Below are 21,290 nucleotides of genomic sequence, written 5' to 3'. Positions count from 1 at the left end.
AAACCATCTTATTTTCCAACTTGATTTCTCCTGTTTCCAGCACTTAGACACAATACATTAGTCTCCAAAACAATGTACTAAGTCTTAGAAACATACCTTTTTACTTGATTTGCACTTTGTCCATCACTTTGCATAGATTAACATAAGTCCACTTGTGTTGGCACTTCAATCACCAAAATACTTAGAAATGGCCCAAGGGCACATTTCCCTTTCAATCTCCCCCTTTTTGGTGATTTATGCCAACACAATAAAAAGCAACTAAAAGAAGTGCAACATCAATGCAAATGAAAACACAATTTTGTATTGATTCAAATTTGGCATATTTGGATCATTCTTTGCCACCACTTGGTTTGTTTTTGCAAATCAACCTCAATTTCCTATCTCTAAGTCAAACACACTTGTTGAGACATAAAGAAAGGTATTCCAAGAGAAATTGATCAAGGATTTCAAAAACTACCCCTTTTCCCATAATCAACCATTCTCCCCACGAGAGGCCAACTTTTGACAAAAGAGACAATAAGAGATTTTTGACAAATCAAAAGCTCTATTCTACTATTTTCAAAATTCTCAAGTGGTAGCTGATCCATTTGTTGCTTTGGCCTTATTTTCTCCCCCTTTGGCATCAAGCACCAAAACGGGATCATTTTTGGCCCTTTAACCCCATTGACTCACCAAAAACTTCAACTAAGAGTAAAAAGGCAATCGGAGTACAAAGATGAAATCGGAATTAGTTACTCTTTTATTGGAGTGCAGTGGAAGTCTTGCATGGTCCAAGTCCACCTTTTCCCTTTCAAACCTCCTTTGAGACTAAATTAAGCAAACTCAAGCACATAGTTAGTCTCAAAGGGTCAAGTTGTAGCACATCTCCCCCTAAATATGTGCATCACTTGCAAACGGACTTGTGAGGTCCGGGGAGTGCTTGTACAACTTGAGCACCATAAATAAACAACAGAATTCATTAAGGAACATGATCAAAGCATAAAACACATGTATGCTATAAATCAATCCAGGTTCCGCAAATCTAAGACATTTAGCTCACTACGCAGCCTGCAAAAGGTCGACTCATCTAGAGGCTTGGTAAAGATATCGGCTAGCTGGTTCTCGGTGCTAACATGAAACACTTCGATATCTCCCTTTTGCTGGTGGTCTCTCAAAAAGTGATGTCAGATGTCAATGTGCTTTGTGTGACTGTGTTCAACAGGATTATCCGCCATGCGGATAGCACTCTCATTATCACATAGGAGTGGGACTTTGCTCAGATTGTAGCCAAAGTCCCTGAGGGTTTGCCTCATCCAAAGTAGTTGCGCGCAACACTGTCCTGCGGCAACATACTCGGCCTCAGCGGTGGATAGGGCAACAGAAGTTTGTTTCTTAGAACTCCATGACACCAGGGACCTTCCTAAGAATTGGCATGTCCCTGATGTACTCTTCCTATCGACCTTACATCCAGCATAATCGGAGTCTGAATATCCAATCAAGTCAAAGGTAGACCCCTTTGGATACCAGATCCCGAAGCAAGGCGTATCGACTAAATATCTAAGAATTCGCTTCACGGCCACTAAGTGACACTCCCTTGGATCAGATTGAAATCTAGCACACATGCATACACTGAGCATAATATCCGGTCTACTAGCACATAAATAAAGTAAAGATCCTATCATAGACCGGTATGCCTTTTGATCAACAGACTTACCTCCTTTGTTAAGGTCGGTGTGTCCGTCGGTTCCCATTGGAGTCTTTGCGGGCTTGGCGTCCTTCATCCCAAACCGCTTGATCAAGTCTTGCGTGTACTTCGTTTGAGAGATGAAGGTGCCATCCTTGAGTTGCTTCACTTGGAACCCAAGGAAATAGCTTAACTCGCCCATCATTGACATCTCAAACTTTTGAGTCATCACCCTGCTAAACTCTTCACAAGACTTTTGGTTAGTAGAACCAAATATTATGTCATCGACATAAATTTGGCACACAAAAAGATCACCATCACAAGTCTTAGTAAACAGAGTTGGATCGGCTTTCCCAACCTTAAAAGCATTAGCAATTAAAAAGTCTCTAAGGCATTCATACCATGCTCTTGGGGCTTGCTTAAGTCCATAGAGCGCCTTAGAGAGCTTACACACGTGGTCGGGGTACCGTTCATCCTCGAAGCCAGGGGGTTGCTCCACGTACACCTCCTCCTTGATTGGCCCGTTAAGGAAAGCGCTCTTCACATCCATTTGGAACAACCTGAAAGAATGGTGAGTAGCATAGGCTAACAATATGCGAATTGACTCTAGCCTAGCCACAGGAGCAAAAGTCTCCTCAAAGTCCAAACCTGTGACTTGGGCATAACCTTTTGCCACAAGTCGTGCCTTGTTCCTTGTCACCACCCCGTGCTCGTCTTGTTTGTTGCGGAACACCCACTTGGTTCCCACAACGTTTTGCTTGGGACGAGGCACCAGTGTCCAAACTTCATTTCTTTTGAAGTTGTTGAGCTCCTCTTGCATGGCCAACACCCAGTCCGGATCTAGCAAGGCCTCTTTTACCCTGAAAGGCTCAATAGAAGAGACAAAAGAGTAATGCTCACAAAAATTAACTAATCTAGAGCGAGTAGTTACTCCCTTGCTAATATCACCCAATATTTGGTCGACGGGATGATTCCTTTGAATCGTTGTTCGAACTTGGGTTGGAGGTGTCGGTTGTGCTTCTTCCTCCATTATATGATCATCTTGTGCTCCCCCTTGATCACACGCCTCCTCTTGACGGACCTGTTCATCGTCTTGAGTTGGGGGATGCACCATTGTTGAGGAAGAAGGTTGATCTTGCTCCTTTTGTTCCAGTGGCCTCACATCTCCAATCGCCATGGTGCGCAATGCGGCCGTAGGAACGTCTTCTTCATCTACATCATCAAGATCAACAACTTGCTCTCTTGGAGAGCCATTAGTCTCATCAAATACAACGTCGCTAGAGACTTCAACCAAACCCGATGATTTGTTGAAGACCCTATACGCCTTTGTATTTGAGTCATAACCTAACAAAAACCCTTCTACAGCTTTGGGAGCAAACTTAGAATTCCTACCTTTCTTCACTAGAATGTAACATTTGCTCCCAAATACACGAAAGTAAGACACATTGGGTTTGTTACCGGTTAGAAGCTCATATGAAGTCTTCTTGAGGAGGCGATGAAGGTAGACCCGGTTTATGGCGTGGCAAGCCGTGCTCACGGCTTCCGTCCAAAACCGTTCGGGCGTCTTGAATTCACCAAGCATCGTCCTCGCCATGTCTAGTAGCGTCTTGTTCTTCCTCTCTACCACACCATTTTGATGTGGTGTGTAGGGAGCGGAGAACTCGTGCTTGATTCCTTCCTCCTCAAGATACTCCTCCACTTGAAGGTTCTTGAATTCGGACCCGTTGTCGCTCCTTATCTTCTTCACCTTGAGCTCAAACTCATTCTGAGCTCTCCTTAGGAAGCGCTTGAGGGTCCCTTGGGTTTCAGATTTATCCTGCAAAAAGAATACCCAAGTGAAGCGGGAAAAATCATCAACTATAACAAGACCATACTTACTTCCTCCTATACTTAGATAGGCGACGGGTCCGAAGAGGTCCATATGAAGTAACTCCAGGGGTCTTGATGTTGTCATCACATTTTTGGCATGATGAGAGCTTCCCACCTGTTTACCTGCTTGACAAGCTACACAAGGTCTATCTTTTTCGAAAGTTACATTAGTTAGACCTATCACGTGTTCTCCCTTTAGAAGCTTGTGAAGGTTCTTCATCCCCACATGTGCTAAACGGCGATGCCACAACCAGCCCATGCTAGTCTTAGCAATTAAGCATGCATCTAGACTGGCCTCCTTTTTTGCAAAATCAACTAAATAAAGTTTGCCGTCTAGTACACCCTTAAAATCTAATGAACCATCACTTCTTCTAAAGACAGACACATCTACATTTGTGAATAAACAATTATATCCCATATTACAAAGTTGACTCACAGACAACAAGTTATATCCAAGCGACTCAACTAAGAACACATTAGAAATAGAGTGCTCGGATGAAATAGCAATTTTTCCCAATCCTTTCACCTTGCCTTGGTTCCCATCACCGAATATGATTGAATCTTGGGGATCCTTGTTCTTGACGTAGGAAGAGAACATCCTCTTTTCCCCTGTCATGTGGTTTGTGCATCCGATGTCGATAATCCAGCTTGAGCCCCCGGATGCATAAATATGCAAGGCAAATTTAGGCTTGGGTCTTAGGTACCCAACTCATGTTGGGTCCTACAAGGTTAGTACAAATAGCCTTAGGGACCCAAATGCAAGTTTTATCTCCCTTGCATTTTGCCCCTAATTTTCTAGCAACCACCTACTTATCCTTTCTACAAATAGCAAAGGAAGCATTTAAAGCATGATAAATTGTAGAAGGTTCATTACTTGTTTTCTTAGGTACATGAGCATTTCTCCTAGGCACATGATGAATGCCATTTTTCCTAGCCAAACTTCTATCATACATCATAGAAGAACTTGAAGCAAACATTGTATTTGAATCATAAGCATGTGAAACAATATCATTGCAACTTCTATCATGATGAACATTCCTAGAATATCTCCTATCATGGTATAAGAAAGCATGGTTCTTTTGAATACTATTTGCCATAGGGGCCTTCCCTTTCTCCTTGATGGAGATGGGAGCCTTATGACTTATCAAGTTCTTGGCTTACCTCTTGAAGCCAAGCACGTCCTTAATTGAGGGGTGTCTACCAACCGTGTAGGCATCCCTTGCAAATTTTAGTTTATCAAAATCATTTTTGCTAGTCTTAAGTTGAGCATTAAGACTAGCCACTTCATCATTTAGTTTAGAGATGCAAACTAGGTGTTCACTACAAGCATCAACATTAAAAATTTTGCACCTATTGCAAATCATAACATGTTCTTCATGAGAGTTTGCTTTACTAGCTATTTCTAATTTAGCATTCAAGTCATCATTTATGCTCTTTAAACTAGAAATAGAGTCATGGCATGTAGACAATTCACAAGAAAGCATTTCATTCCTCTTTATTTCTAAAGCAAGGGATTTTTGTGCCTCTACAAACTTATCATGTTCTTCATACAAAAGATCCTCTTGCTTTTCTAATAACCTATTTTTATCATTCAAAGCATCAATTAATTCATTAATCTTATCAACCTTAGTTCTATCTAGGCCCTTGAATAAACATGAATAGTCTATTTCATCATCGCTAGATTCTTCATCACTTGAGGAAGCGTAAGTACTAGTATCACGAGTGCTTACCTTCTTTTCCCTTGCCATGAGGCAGGTGTGATGCTCATTGGGGAAGAGGGCCGACTTGTTGAAGGCGGTGGCGGCGAGTCCTTCGTTGTCGGAGTCAGACGACGAACAATCCGAGTCCCACTCCTTTCCAAGGTGTGCCTCGCCCTTAGCTTTCTTGTAAGCCTTCTTCTTTTCCCTCTTGTTCCCTTGTTCCTGATCACTATCATTGTCGAGATAATTAGTGATAAAATGACCAATCTTACCACATTTGAAGCATGAGCGCTTCGCCTTTGTCTTGGTCTTGTTGGGATGCTCCTTGCGACCCCTTAGCGCCGTCTTGAAGCGCTTGATGATGAGGGCCATTTCTTCATCATTAAGTCCGGTCGCCTCAACTTGTGCCACCTTGCTAGGTAGCGCCTCCTTGCTCCTCGTTGCTTTGAGAGCAACGGTTTGAGGCTCGTGGATTGGACTGTTCAACGCATCGTCAACGTATCTTGCCTCCTTGATCATCATTCGCCCGCTTACAAACTTTCCAAGTATCTCTTCGGGCGTCATCTTGGTGTACCTAGGATTCTCACGAATATTGTTCACTAGATGTGGATCAAGGACAGTAAAAGACCTTAGCATTAGGCGGACGACGTCGTGGTCCGTCCATCGCGTGCTTCCATAGCTCCTTATTTTGTTGACGAGGGTCTTGAGCCGGTTGTACGTTTGGGTTGGCTCCTCGCCCCTGATCATTGCGAATCTCCCAAGTTCACCCTCCACCAACTCCATCTCGGTGAGCATGGTGACATCGTTCCCCTCATGTGAGATTGTGAGGGTGTCCCAAATCTGCTTGGCTTTATCCAAGCCGCTCACCTTATGGTATTCATCCCTGCACAATGAAGCTAGAAGAACAGTAGTAGCTTGCGCATTTTTGTGAATTTGCTCATTAATGAACATGGGACTATCCGTACTATCAAAGTGCATTCCATTTTCTACTATCTCCCATATACTTGGATGGAGAGAGAACAAGTGGCTACGCATTTTGTGACTCCAAAATTCGTAGTCCTCTTCATCAAAGTGGGGAGGTTTACCGAGGGGAATGGAAAGCAAGTGAGCATTGGAACTTTGCGGAATACAAGAATAATCAAAGGAGAAGTTTGAATTAACCGTCTTCTTTTTCTCGTAGTCGTTGTTGTCGTCATTTTGAGAAGAGGAAGATTTGTCGCTGTCGTAGTAGACTATCTCCTTGATGCGCCTTGTCTTCTTCTTCCTCCCGTCTTTTCTTTTGTGGCCCGAGCCTGAGTCAGTAGGCTTGTCATCCTTTGGATCATTGATGAAGGACTCCTTCTCCTTATCATTGACCACCATCCCCTTGCCCTTAGGATCCATCTCTTCGGGCGATTAGTCCCTTTCTTGAAGAGAACGGCTCTGATACTAATTGAGAGCACCTAGAGGGGGGTGAATAGGTGATCCTGTAAAACTTAAAACTTAACAACACAAACTTGATTAAGAGTTAGAACAATGAAATCAAGTGAGTAGAGAGGAGAGCTCTTGTGAAGCACAATAGACACAATAAGGACAAGCACAAGAGACACGAGGATTTATCCCGTGGTTCGGCCAATTACAAAACTTGCCTACTCCACGTTGTGGCGTCCCAACGGACGAGAGTTGCACTCAACTCCTCTCAAGTGATCCAATGATCAACTTGAATACCACAGTGTTCTTCTTTACTTTACTCTTTCCCGTTTGCGAGGAATCTCCACAACTTGGAGTCTCTCGCCCTTACAATAAGAATCACAATGAAGCACTAGAGTAAGGGAGGGAAGCAACACACTCAAATCCACAGCAAATACGCACACACAAGACCAAGACTTGAGCTCAAGACAATATCTCGAGGTTCTCACTTGAACGGAGCTCAAATCACTAAGAATGTCGAACAAGTGCGCAAGAATGAAGTGTGAGTGATCAACAATGCTCAAGGAATGCTTGGTGTCCTCCTCCACGCGCCTAGGGGGTCCCTTTTATAGCCCCAAGGCAGCTAGGAGCCGTTGAGAGCACTTCAAGAAGGCAATTCTTGCCTTCTGTCGCCTGGCGCACCGGACAGTCCGGTGCACCACCGGACACTGTCCGGTGCGGATTTCTTTCCTTCTTTGGCGAAGCCGACCGTTGGCGGTTCAGAGCCGTTGGCGCACCGGACACTGTCTGGTGCACACCGGACAGTCCGGTGCCCCTTCTGACCGTTGGCTCTGCCACGCGTCGCGCGCGGATTACGCGACCGACCGTTGGCCGGGCCGACTGTTGGCTCACCGGACAGTTCGGTGATTTATAGTCGTACGCCGTTAATTGCTTCCCAAGAGCAGCCAGTTGACAGACGCCGGCCTGGCGCACCGGACACTGTCCGGTGCACCACCGGACAGTCCGGTGCACCCAGACCGAGTTGTCTTTGGCTGAACAAAACCATCTTCTTTTCCAACTTGATTTCTCCTGTTTCCAGCACTTAGACACAATACATTAGTCTCCAAAACAATGTACTAAGTCTTAGAAACATACCTTTTTACTTGATTTGCACTTTGTCCATCACTTTGCATAGATTAACATAAGTCCACTTGTGTTGGCACTTCAATCACCAAAATACTTAGAAATGGCCCAAGGGCACATTTCCCTTTCAATGTCATGATGCAAAATGATGTGATGGCATGGTGCAAATGATGTTGGCACATGAAACATAAAAGATAAGACTCTACATCCCCTTAGGAACGACTTTGGAGTCTCTTTACCTATTTTCTTAGGTGGTACTTCAGCTCTGCATTCCCTTAGGACGACTTTGGAGCTAAGCTCTGCATCCCCTTAGGAACGACTTTGGAGCTTCTTCACCTTTGATTTAGGTGGCATTTAAGCTCTACATCCCCTTAGGAACGACTTTGGAGCTTCTTCACCTTTCACTTAGGTGGTATTTTAGCTCTGCATTCCCTTAGGAACGACTTTGGAGCTTCTTCATCCTTTTTTGTTACACTCGATGGTGTAACCACAGATTTATTACATCAAGCTGAAGGTTAAACCTTCTTATATTGTCTTTTGAGGAGGAGATAGAAAGGCAAAAAAGAAGTAAAAATACATTGAATTAGGAAACTTTCTGGTCAAAGCGATGCACTGCTTTCAGTAGATGTACCTTGACTCGGGCACAGTGCTATTGACTGTGCGAGCTTTGGACTCCTCCCGAGTATCGCGTTGTTGCTACACCTGGCGATGCCCTTCTACCTGCTGATTATGGACCAAGGTAGGTGCTAGTGATGGTGGTAACTGAGCCCAAGCAGCTTGAGAATGACTCGCCGAAGCAACAGACAACGTGGGTTGCTGATTGCCCACATATTCAGGGATATATGGCGAATAACATGAAGCAGTATGCAAAACCTGCTTCGGCTGATTCTGTCGCGCTTCGGCTTCAGTGATCTCCTTCTGCTTTTGGATCGTGACTTGGCACGTCATTGTCATGTGTCCCTTATCCTCCCCACAGAATAAGTAGAACAATCTACTGGGTTGAGTACCAAACCTTCCTCCGAAGCTTCTCCCCCCTCTTCCTCTTGGGGCTAGTGGCCTATAGGAAGTTTGCTACATTCTCGAAGATTGTGTGCTTTGATGGCTGCTCTAGGTGTGATTTTCCCTGTCTTCATTTGTGTTGGGATTGTGGATCGTTCTGACATGCCTGGGGTGGAGTCTTACTCCAAAGCCCCTAGTCATCTCAGAATACCTGTAAGCTTCCTCCCTTCTTTGGTGGAAATCATTATCAGCCCGGATGTATTCATCCATCTTCTGGAGAAGCTTTTCCAAGGTTTGTGGTGGCTTCCATGCAAAATATTGTGCTGTCGGTCCTAGTCGGAGCCCCTTGATCATGGCTTTGATGACGATCTCATTAGGCACCGTTGGCGCCTAGGCTCTGAGTCGCAAGAACCTTCGGATGTATGCTTGCAAGTACTCCTCATGGTCTTGCGTGCATTGGAATAGAGCTTGAGCAGTCGCTGGCTTCGTTTGGAAGCCCTGGAAGCTTGTGACTAGCATGTCCTTTAGCTTCTGCCATGATGTGATTGTTCCCGACCAAAGAGAAGAATACCAGGTCTGAGCCACACTCCTGACTGCCATGACGAAATACTTTGCCATGGCAGCAGTGTTTCCACCATATGATGATATGGTTGCTTCGTAGCTCACGAGGAATTGCTTCAGGTTGGAATGCCCGTCATACATGGGGAGTTGTGGCGGTTTGTACGAAGGTGGCCATGGGGTAGCCTGCAACTCTGTTGCCAGGGGAGAAGCATCATCAAAAGCAAAATTACCATGGTAAAGGTCATCATACCATCCATCATCGTTGATTGGAGTTTCTTGACGAAGCTCTCTGTGTTGAGGCCCTCGTCCTTGATCATCGTGCGCGATGTGGCACATTTCTTCAGCGGCTTCATCGATCTTCCTCTAAAGTTCGGCTAGTTGAAGCATCTTCTCCCTTTTCCTCCGTACTTGCTGATGTATCGCTTCTAGGTCTCTAATTTCCTGGTCCAACTCCTCCTCCTGAGGTGTTGGGCCTTTAGCCTTTCTTTTCTGGCTCCTAGCTTCTCTCAGTGAGAGTGCCTCCTGATTGGTGTCCAGTGGCTGCAGGGCAGCCCCTAGCGTTGTTGCCTTCTTCGGTGGCATGACGAAGGCAAACGCTAACCGAAGGTTGTGGAAGTAGTTCACCGGAGGTGGGCGCTAATGTTGGTCACTTGTTCTCAAATGTTGTGAATCAAGAACAAGGCAACACAGTTGTTAAGTATTAAGGACCTTCGTCTTTCGAAGCATTATCTCCTCATGGACATAATGTTCATCAGACAAAGGTTATGAAGGACATGCCTTCCTCATCTTATAAATAAATCAGAATACGAAGAGGTGAAAACAACAAGCATAACCCATTGACTTGTTCATATTTACATTTCATAAAACATGTATGAATGTCAACAGGATTCATAATACATTGATACCTTTGGCTTGCTCAAAGGTATTGATGCAAGACAGGTTACAAATCAGCGTGAACAGTATGGTGCTACTATTCATCTATTTATAGGCACAAGACGCAACCTAGGTAAAAGTACATTTATGTCCCTAACATTTACTTATGATCGTAACGTAAATCATTAAGGACTAAGTAGTCTTTTCCCCTTCGGTTAGCATCATCGTCAATCTTCATCACCATTATAAGCCGAAGATGTTACTCTGGCAATAGCTTCGGTGTTTATTCTTATCATTCCTTAAGACGAACCTCCCTACAATAGCTCATACTGAAAACAATTGGTCAATTATGTTTTTGAGGACCTTCGAAAGAGGAAGGCCCCCACCAATACCAGTTCCTATCAAAGCAGCAACACTTGCCCGCTCAACATTTGCAAACTATTCCTATAACCTGGCCCTTTGCGTGCTGGGGGCTGGATATGATTGGGCCATTCAAAAAAACTCAAGGAGGATATACTCACATACTCGTCGCTATTGACAAGTTCACAAAATGGATAGAGTACAAACCCATCGCCTCATTCAAGAAATAATGTTTAGGTTCAGGATACCTAACAACGTTATCATAGACCTGGGATCTACTTCACTAGCTCAGAGTTCTTTGATTTCTGCGAGCAGAGGAGCATCCAGATCAAGTATGCGTCAGTGGCATACCCAAGAGCTAATGGGCAGGTGGAAAGATCCAACATGGTGATACTTGATGCACTCAGGAAAAAGGTGTTCGACAAGAGTAAAAAGCTTGCAGAAAAATGGATCAGAGAAATACCATATATAGTTTGGAGCTTGCGAACCCAACCAAGCTAGGCCTTGCATGGAAACACCCCATTGTTCATGGTATATGGATCGGAAGCAATACTGCAGCGGATTCGATCTTTGGAGCACCCAGGATAACATTTGAAAGTATAGCTGAAGCAGAAGCAACCAGACTAAAATATGTTGATATATTAGAAGAAGAACGTCTGGATGTTGTCATTCAATCGGCTAGATACCAGCAAACCCTGAGATGCTACCACGACAAAGCAGTGCGGCATCGATCCTTCGCAATAGGAGACCTAGTGCTCCGCCGAGTGCTAACGGGAGAAGGGCGACACAAATTGTCACCTCCATGGGAAGGACCATTCATCATTGCAGAGGTCACTCGGCCAGGATCCTACCGACTTACCCAGATGGATGGAACCGAAGTGGGAAATTCGTGGAATATTGAACACCTCAGGAAATTCTATCCGTAGTAGTACATCAAAACTCCGGTGGGCAAGCTGTACTTTGTAAACAAAAGGTTTCATTATCAATAAAGCTTATGTGTTCTACCATATACAAACTCTCAATCAACAAGCGGTTTAAGTCAGAAACGACTTAAATCGGCACAACATACCTGCACGCTTACATAACTTAGGATGATTACTATACCCTACCAACAGAGCAATCAACTTAAGTCGGAAACGCCTTAAGTCGGTGTGACATGCTCACGCTTACATAACTTAGGGTGATTACTATACCCTACCAACGGAGCAATCGGCTTAAGTCAGAAATGTCTTAAGTCCGTGCGACATGCTCACGCTTACATAACTTAGGGTGATTACTATACCCTACCAATAGAGCAATCGACTTAAGTCGGAAACGTCTTAGTCGGTGCGACATGCTCACGCTTACATAACTTAGGGTGATTACTATACCCTACCAACGGAGCAATCGGCTTAAGTCGGAAACGTCTTTAGTCGGTGCAACATGCTTACACTTACATAACTTAGGGTGATTACTATACCCTACTAATGGAACAATCGGCTTAAGTCGGAAACGTCTTAAGTCGGTGCGACTTGCTCATGTTTTATACACGATCAAATTCTCCATTATGCCTCTCGCTGCCAATCTTTTTTTACTGTCACTAGCACATGTTTTATTTAGCATTTTTAAAACCGAAGTTTTTAAATTTATGTTTGAAATAAAATTGTAGGAAAGTTTTACCTTGTTGGCTCTGGATATATGAACCGGAAGGGTTATCTAGCTCCATACAAAGGTGTGAATACCATTTGCCAGAGTTGAATCAATCGAAAATAATACATGCATGTATGGCTCTACATAAATTCATTCGAGACAACAAACTAGCTGACGAAGAGTTTGATCAGTGTGATCGAGTTGAAAACTATATGCCTATCCCTTCAACACATCAAGATAGTATTGGAAGATGATGAGGGAGAGAGAGACATGAATAATATTCGAGATCAAATTGCAAATGCATTGTTTGCTAGGAGAATGTAATTTTATTTATAGATAGTTTCTTCTAGACAAATAAGATGTACAAATTGATAGAATGTCATAAATGTATTAAATATCAAATAAACAAACAAGAGTATTGTTGTCTTTATAAATAATTTGCATTTGTATAGTCTAAACTACCAAACAACTATATATAGATTATAATTTAAGCAGATTATAATCTAAACAGATTATAATAATTATATAATCTATAAGCTGAAACAAACAGGCCCTAATACATGTGATTAATATTTGCTAATAAGGAGCATACTTTGTATAAATAATACTCCCTCGTCTTAAAATATTCTATCGTCCACATAAATGATAATAAAAATAGACATACATACAAACTATATTAATTAATTAATAAATATATTAATTAATTAATAAATGTATGCTTAGTTTAAAATGAATTACATTTTGAGATGCAGGGAGTAACAGTTAGAGCAATGGATAATTGAGTTATATAATGCGTAGGAAGCGCGCGCCTCTCTCTCTTCTATTCCTTCTCATGCAACGGTCGGAGGAGAGTTCAAATAAAATTCAAAGTCGGTGGGCCCTTTGAGTTTCGAATTAATATAATAAATATTAATATAATACGAAGCAAAACTGAATGAAGCGGGTGCCTCTCTCGTCTGTCCCTCGCCGTGCAACGGTCGGACGGAGAGTTCAAATTCAACCAAAAGTGGGTGGGCCCCGTGAGTTCCATTGGAATCCGAGGCTGTGGTGCGGGGCCCAATAAGCAAGTGCCGCGTCCGCGTGCGTGCCGGCGGGCGGCGGCCTAGCCCTAAATAAGAGGCAAGAAGCATTGAGGCATTCTTCACCGATTCAAAATCAGTCGACCGATCCCCATTTCCCCTCCTCATCTGCGTTTCATTTCATTCATCATCATCATCCATGGAGGCTTCCACCCCCACCGCTCGCCGAGGTGGAGCCCCCGCCGACTACGCCGCCATGTCCCTTTCTCCCTCCCCCTCCTTCTCCCACACGCCGAGGAGCGGCGCCTCGTCCTCCGCCCACAAGCCCCCCACCACAAGCAGGCACCGGGATCGGGGGCCCCTCCTCTTCAACGGCAACAGTAACAGTAACAGCAGCATCGCTGCCCAGCAGGCCGCACAGCTGCAGCAAACCTCCACCACCACCTCCTCCAAGGGGTCCTCCGGATCCGGAGGCGTTAACATCCAGGTCCTCCTCCGATGCAGGTATATCCGCTGCCTCCTAACTACGTTAATCAATACTACTTCCTACCTATGCATGCATCTACTAGCGTTTCCATAGACAGCCCCACCATCAACCGATCACCAGTGGAGGAGTATAATGTACTGTAACTATGCTTTTCCAATACATGCCACTGTCTGATCGATCCACCAAGGCGCAATGCTTGTCAATCAATCCACCGTATATCATTTATTTTACTTACTACTCTTGCATTCAACCTCATCGCGTCCTATTCCTTCATACATAGGCCATTGAGCGATGAGGAACGCCGCGTCGGCACTCCCGTGGTGGTCACTTGCAATGACCAGAGACGCGAGGTCTCCGTTGCCCAGAACATCGCTAACAAGCAAATTGATCGCACCTTTGCATTCGACAAGGTAGCTATTTTACTCCACTTGTTGGCCACTGCCACACCCCAGGCATTCACTTGATTGATTCATCACTCGGTAACCAACCGAACACGCAGGTGCTAGGACCAAAGTCTCAACAGCAGGACGTCTTCAACCATGCTGTTGTGCCACTTGTCAGCGAGGTTTTGGACGGTTATAATTGCACAATATTTGCATATGGCCAAACTGGAACTGGCAAAACATACACAATGGAAGGAGGAGGGGGCAAAGCACTGGTACAATTTTTTATTATATATATTCACATGCCACACATGTTTCTGAATTCTGATGCAGTTAGTTTGCTGATTCAACCGACGCCATAACTCTACTCTATTTCTGTAGAATGCTGACCTCCCGACTGATGCCGGTGTCATTCCAAGGGCTGTTAAGTGCATATTTGACATCCTCGAGGCACAGAGTGCAGAGTACAGCATGAAGGTTTCTTTTCTTGAGCTGTACAATGAGGAGCTCACAGATCTTCTAGCCGCAGAGGAATCGAAATTCTCCGATGACAAGTCCAAGAAGCCTTTGGCACTCATGGAGGATGGCAAGGGTGGAGTCTTTGTTAGAGGGCTCGAGGAAGAGCTAGTTTCTTCAGCTGCCGAGATCTACAGGATACTGGAGAGAGGCTCTGCAAAGAGAAAAACTGCTGAAACTCTTCTCAACAAGCAAAGCAGTCGCTCACACTCTATTTTCTCTATCACCATCCATATTAAGGAATGCACACCTGAGGGTGAGGAAATGATCAAGTGCGGAAAGCTTAATCTCGTTGACCTTGCTGGCTCTGAAAACATATCTCGGTCCGGTGCTAGAGACGTAAGTTTTTTTAGGGGGGGGGAGCTCTTGTTTCCTTTTCCACCTCATCGCTAAATACGTTGATCAAGCTGAACAAGAGAAGAATACTTAGATAGTTGCCATCTGTTTTTATAGGGGCGAGCTCGCGAAGCAGGAGAAATTAACAAGAGTCTGCTTACACTTGGGCGTGTCATTAATACTCTTGTCGAGCACTCTGGACACATACCATACAGGTCAAGTAAACACTAGCTGTTCAGATTGTTCGTTAAGGCTGTTTAGGCATCTGATATTTGGTTGCTATTCATGCAGGGATAGCAAGTTAACAAGATTGTTAAGAGATTCTTTGGGAGGGAAGACAAAGACTTGCATTATAGCGACCATTTCACCTTCAGTACACTGCCTTGAGGAGACGCTAAGCACCCTGGATTATGCGCATCGTGCAAAGCACATCAAGAATAAGCCAGAGGTTCTGCTTTTTTATTGTTAAATTACCATTAATTGCAATGTAAAGGTTTTCATGGATAACTGATTTCAGTAATTTGCCAATGATTTCCAGGTCAATCAGAAGATGATGAAATCTGCGCTCATCAAAGATTTGTATTTTCAAATGGACCGTCTCAAGCAAGGTATCCTTTTTTATCCAAGCACAATTACTGCTTTTGTGATCTTGAAATAAGATGCGTTGAATAAAGAGGGGTTGATGAATATTAGCTAATTCTAGGAAACCTGATTACTGCTTGATGAATCTTACTAGAACATACTACCTCCGTCCTAAATTATAATTCGTTTTACTTTTTTGTTCCATTTAATTTTTGCGAAAAATGGAAAATTCAGAGCCATATGCTAAACAATATCACAACAAAAATTAACAATAATTATGAATTTTTTTGAATAACATGAGCCGGTCAAATTTTTGAACTACACAGGAACATCTATGTCATCAAATTGTTTACCACATTGTAAGTCCTTTGAAAAATGCAGAGACCATGTATGCACATTTGTAAATACTAAGTCTAGAGGAGGTCTTTCTAGATTTTAGTTCTTCATCATATAGATACATTAAGGGCCTGTTTGGTTCGGCTTTTTTCTGAAGAGCTTTTCTGAAAAGTTGGCTGTGGGGAAAAGCTGGCTGTGAGGAGAAGCTGTTGATTAGAATCTAGGTGTTTGGTTCGGCTGCTGTGGACAGAAGCTGGTGGGCAGAATCTGAGTGTTTGGATATGCAGATTATGAGATTGTAGATTCTGATTAAAAAAAGAAAACACATAAATACAGACTACCAACTAGTGCATTACGAGACTGACCGGATTATTAAATATCAGTGTCTGAAGTCTATATGCTTAAATGTCTAAATTATCGTATTGTTAACATCTGAACATGAGGATTAAAGGTACACTTAACAACTGCAATGGCAGCAGCGCAACTGTTCCAAACACGGGTTTCAAATGTAGATTTGGCCATTTGGGAAATAAACACGGATTTGCATAGTTCAAAATAATTTAAGTAGAGATAAAGGAGAATGGGTCACGGGCACGTGAAAAGTGGCTCGGCTTCCCCAGGACGCGGGTCACGAGCCGCTTCTATCTGGCAGTTGACGAAGAGCTTTTGCGCGACGCGCTTTCACCAAAAGCTGCGGTAGAAGCTCTGCGTTTGGGTAGCTACCACGGATTTTGGCGGACAGAATCTGTGTAGAAGCCGAACCAAACACGGAGTAAAACTCCAATAGCAATCTTTATATTCTTGTTCATCAATTTCAATTTTCTGAAAAGCCACATACTTTGATCTAGTACAGTTATTAAATTTGGTTCCACTTTTCAAATAGAACTATATGCTGCAAGGGAGAAAAACGGTGTTTACATTCCGAGGGAACAATACATAGCAGATGAATCTGAAAAGAAGGTACTTAATCCCTTCATTACTTATAACATTTGATTGGGCATATTCTTCTATAGCATGATGGAGGAATTCTTCAGGCTATGTCAGAGAAACTGGATCGTTTGGAGCTTGTTTTGGAATCAAAAGATAAGGTATGCCTTTTGTTCTGTTGGAGGATCTACAGCTTGCTGAAAAATACTGCTATAATTTGGAATCTGTAATTGTACCAGCAATTGGAAGAGCTTCATGGACTCTATGAATCTCAGAAAGTACTGAGTGCAGATCTAAGTGATCAACTTCAGACATTACAGGTATGTGTGTTGTAGTGTCATATTTCAGTCATATAATTGAATAATGATATTTGTATTGACACGTTCTCATGTTTTTGCAGAAAAGAATGAAGGAAACAGAGTGCACCCTAGCGGATCTTGAAACGAGATACATGAAGGCAAATGATACTATTAAGGAGAAGCAATATTTGATAGAAAATCTTCTTAAATCAGGTAAGAATTTGCTCCTTCCAGGCAAAGCTTATCATAATGAAGACTTCTTGATGAGTTTGCATATGAAACAATGATTTCAAGTCATCCGACTAATCGTGATTAGTCGGGCTAGTCGGTTTTAGTGGAGCGACCAGGGTATCTGACCCGATTAGGTCGACTAATCGACCAGTTGTCCGATTAGTCGTCGTCCAAGTGCGATTAGTCGTCCAGTTAATGTGTGGACGATAAGTAAGGTTTGGTTGGCTGGTGGCTGGCCTGTTTTTGCTTTGGGCTGGACGTCTAGTAAGTCTGCAACTCTACATCATATGTTATGTAGTGAGTAGTGAGTGATATTCAGTTCATGTTCTGAAATCTGAATTCTTAATTCTGAAACGTGATCTGAGTGCCTGATAATTCTAGTATTCATAATTTTTATGATGTTCTGAAATCTGAATGTTCAATGGTGTTCTGAAATCTGAATTGTCCACTCTCCACTATCCAGTTCTAGTATTCATATTTGTTTTGTTTGGTAATTTGGTTACTTTGATATTGCCTCCTATATGCTATATTGCTATATGCTATACGTATATATATCAACATTACATTATTACACATATATATGATTATATATATAGGCCATGTACCTGTAATATATGCAGGAGGACCAGTAGGGACGATCAGGTCGACTAAGACCTGATTAGTCTACCTAATCGTCGACTAATCGCGATTAGTCGCCTGGTCGCCTAGGTGTCTCGACTAGCTAGTCGAGCGACTTGAAACCATTGATATGAAATGTGTTGCATAGGCTTAATTAAGCATTTGATGAGATTCTCTAGCTTGTTGTGTACATAATCAATGTGAGTAATAATACTAAAATACTGTTTGTTTCATTCAATTTTGCCTTGAGATACCTGTGCTGTGTTTTCTTCGTGCTTCCAAAATTTGTTCAGATTTTTTTTTGGATGAGGTGATTATACTTACCATCCCTTCTGTTTTTCATTTTTAAATCTTTTTCAGAAAAAGTTCTTGTTGGTGAAGCACAAACACTCCGATCAGAGCTGGAGAATACAGCAGGGGATCTACATGGGCTATTTTCAAAATTAGGTCTGCCTTCATTTCTCTCTCCCTCTTTCCTTTGTCAGTTTAAATTTTTACATTCATTTTTGTTATTGGTTTTCAGAAAGGAAGGAAAAGATCGAAGACAAAAATGGAAGTATAATTCAATATTTCCATTCCCAGCTGATCCAGGAAATGAATGTATTGCATAGAACAGTCTCAACCTCGGTCTCTCAACAGGAGAGACAACTAAAAGCACTTGAAGAAGAGATGCAGTCTTTTGTCACCTCAAAGGGCAAGGTGCACCGAAAAGCAAACATTGATCAGTGTATTCTTTGTCTATATAAGCCTAAAACTGCTGCATTTTTTAGGTTGCCGGAGGACTTCAAGAGCATGTAAGAAAGCTCAAAGAGAGCTTTAATTCTAGGATAGCAGAATTGCATGGTTTTGCAAATGAACTCAAGCATAAATCTATGTTGAGCTTTGAAAACCTTAATTCGCAAGTTACCACACACACATCTAGCCTTGAGGATGTAAGTGTACTTAATTATCTTAAACTCCTCTTATTTTGTGCTCATCATCTTAATTTTTATTTCTATTAAACATGTGATAATTCCTTGATGTGTGCAGTGCATGAAGGACCTATTGGTTGATGCCGATGAACTACTCATTGCACTACAAAATGGGCTTTCTCAGCATGAAGTGAACTTTGCTACGTTTATTGAGCAACAGCATGAGGTTCATTACCTTATCACAATGCCAACTTTTTACCTATTTATTCAGTTTGTATTGTTGATTCACAGTAGTGATTTAAGAAAAAAATTGCACTATACAGGGGCTCTCTAGAAATTTAGAGGGAACAAAGTTTGTTTCGGCAACTACAATGAACTTCTTCAGAACTATAGATTCACATGCATTGGGACTCCTAAAGATTTTGGAAGAATCAAAGATGGAACATCAAAAGCAACTCTTCCAGCTTCAGAAGAAGTTTGAGGTAATATTTTGTTGCAGCTGTAAGTTTCTCATTACTCTAAAGCTTTATTTATACGATTTGTTATCTGATGACATGAAATGAATTCAGGCCGTTGTTGCTGACGAAGAGAAGTACTTGATGGAGAAGGTTGCAGGGTTGTTTGCAGAATCAAACGCTCGAAAGAAAAATATGGTATATTTCATTCACTTCAATACATGGTCACTACTGTCATAATCGAATGCATATGTGCATACTGTTATTTGGTCTCCTAGTAAAATTTCTGCAGAGAAACATCTACTTGTGGAACAACTGAAAACCAGCCAACTGAGCGACGTTTGTGCCGTTTTATCAGGTTCAAGATGACATATGCAGCCTCAATAGGACTGTTTCTGAGAGTTCGAACAATTTACAAACCGAAACTACCAAGCTGCATGATTTTACATCTTCTATGAAAGAGCAATGGGAAGGCTACATGAAGAAAACTGAAGAGGCATTCCAGCAAAATGTATCATCTATTGAACAGAAAAGAGGCTTCTTGGCAGGGAATTTTCAGCAGTGGCAAGTTGTCTATCTCAACAGTTAAATTTTTTATTTCATGAAAATCTTGGAACATAGAAACTGACACATATGATTTATACAGCAAGGAAAAGGTAGAATCATGCTCAGAACAATGGATTACTGCACAAAATTTGGTGTTGGCACTTGGAAGAAGGAATGCAGAAGCCATCGGTTTGGTTATAAGGTAATTCATTCTGAAAACTGATGTTTGGTTCATGGGATAAATAGTTTGAAGAGAAGCAACTTGAACTTTTGTTGTATTCTAAAAACTTATGTGCATCCTTTGAATAAAGTGATGGGAATGAGGTGAGCAACCAACTGGGTGCAAGAATTTCATCTGCTGTTGCTGCTGGATTTGAAGATAATGACATTTCAAGCAAATCCCTTCTAAGTTGTATTGACGGTACTATTTTCGTACAGTGTACCATCCTTTTTTTTTCCAGTGCATATGCATTTTCTGCTGTCTAAAAACTCATGCAAATTGCTGGTTTCTTTGCTAGATTCATTGAAGTTGGACCATGGTATTCGCGAGAATGTGAAATCCATCGTCATGACATCCAGAGCACAACTTCATGACTTGGAACATGGTCACTATGAGATGACAAAAGCAATAACAGGGAATGCCGATAGGTCTCTGGGAGAAGATTATAAGGTTAGCGATACTTATCTGCTGGGCACATGTATAGTAGTTTGTTTACCTGCTGCTGAAGCATGATTGTTCCTTAGTTTTCTAATAACGAGTTCTATGTGTGTATGGACCAGGTGGATGAAGCAACTTGTTCAACACCGAGAAGGCGTGAGATAAACATTCCGGACAGCCAATCGATCATTGAGTTGGTAACCCCCCTAGAAGATATCGTGAAGTCATTTTGGGACAGCAGAACACCGACGAAGCCTGCTCTAAATGCAAAAGGGAAGCAGCAGTTGGTAGGGTCGACGACCCCTGAAACACAAAGAGCCCCTCTTTCCGCAATAAATTAGGAGTTTCATTACTGTATATACTACAAACATTCTTGTGTGGTCAAGTAATGTTGATCAAGAATGTTGAGAGAAGTTACTGGTAAAGGAGAGCTGTGTATTCTCCAGATTCATCCAATGTATGAACGGAATCATACATCCAATGTATTTTGGAGTGGAGTGCAACTCCAAAATACAGAGCAAATCGAGCATGACCATTTGTCAAGTTCCGTGAAATGGACTCATTTATTTGTATCTATGCTGTTGTGCACTTGTTTTTAATACCTTCGTCCTTAAACCTTCGTCCGTGAAATGGACTCATTTATTCGCGAGAATGTGAAATCCATCGTCATGACATCCAGAGCACAACTTCATGACTTGGAACATGGTCACTATGAGATGACAAAAGCAATAACAGGGAATGCCGATAGGTCTCTGGGAGAAGATTATAAGGTTAGCGATACTTATCGTCTAAAAGAAGAA

General features: G+C 42.4%; 1 protein-coding gene across 1 annotated transcript; it reads left to right on the top strand.

Annotated features, from left to right (window-relative positions):
- Positions 1–13,143: 13,143 nt before the first annotated feature.
- LOC100193748 (Kinesin-like protein KIN-5D) lies at positions 13,144–21,041 on the top strand. The gene is made up of 22 exons (NM_001358877.1): positions 13,144–13,709; positions 13,973–14,102; positions 14,192–14,350; positions 14,457–14,930; positions 15,045–15,142; positions 15,219–15,375; positions 15,466–15,535; positions 16,729–16,805; positions 16,880–16,933; positions 17,012–17,092; positions 17,173–17,284; positions 18,281–18,367; positions 18,444–18,619; positions 18,691–18,852; positions 18,950–19,057; positions 19,155–19,313; positions 19,401–19,484; positions 19,645–19,850; positions 19,933–20,034; positions 20,144–20,253; positions 20,351–20,502; positions 20,613–21,041. The coding sequence occupies exons 1-22, from the start codon at positions 13,405–13,407 to the stop codon at positions 20,829–20,831; spliced, it is 3,282 nt and encodes a 1,093-aa protein (NP_001345806.1). The 5' UTR covers positions 13,144–13,404; the 3' UTR covers positions 20,832–21,041.
- The last annotated feature ends 249 nt before the right edge of the window (positions 21,042–21,290 follow it).

Source organism: Zea mays, chromosome 1 (assembly GCF_902167145.1).
Source record: "Zea mays cultivar B73 chromosome 1, Zm-B73-REFERENCE-NAM-5.0, whole genome shotgun sequence".
NCBI lineage: Eukaryota > Viridiplantae > Streptophyta > Magnoliopsida > Poales > Poaceae > Zea > Zea mays.
This window is presented reverse-complemented; position numbering and strand designations above follow the sequence as displayed.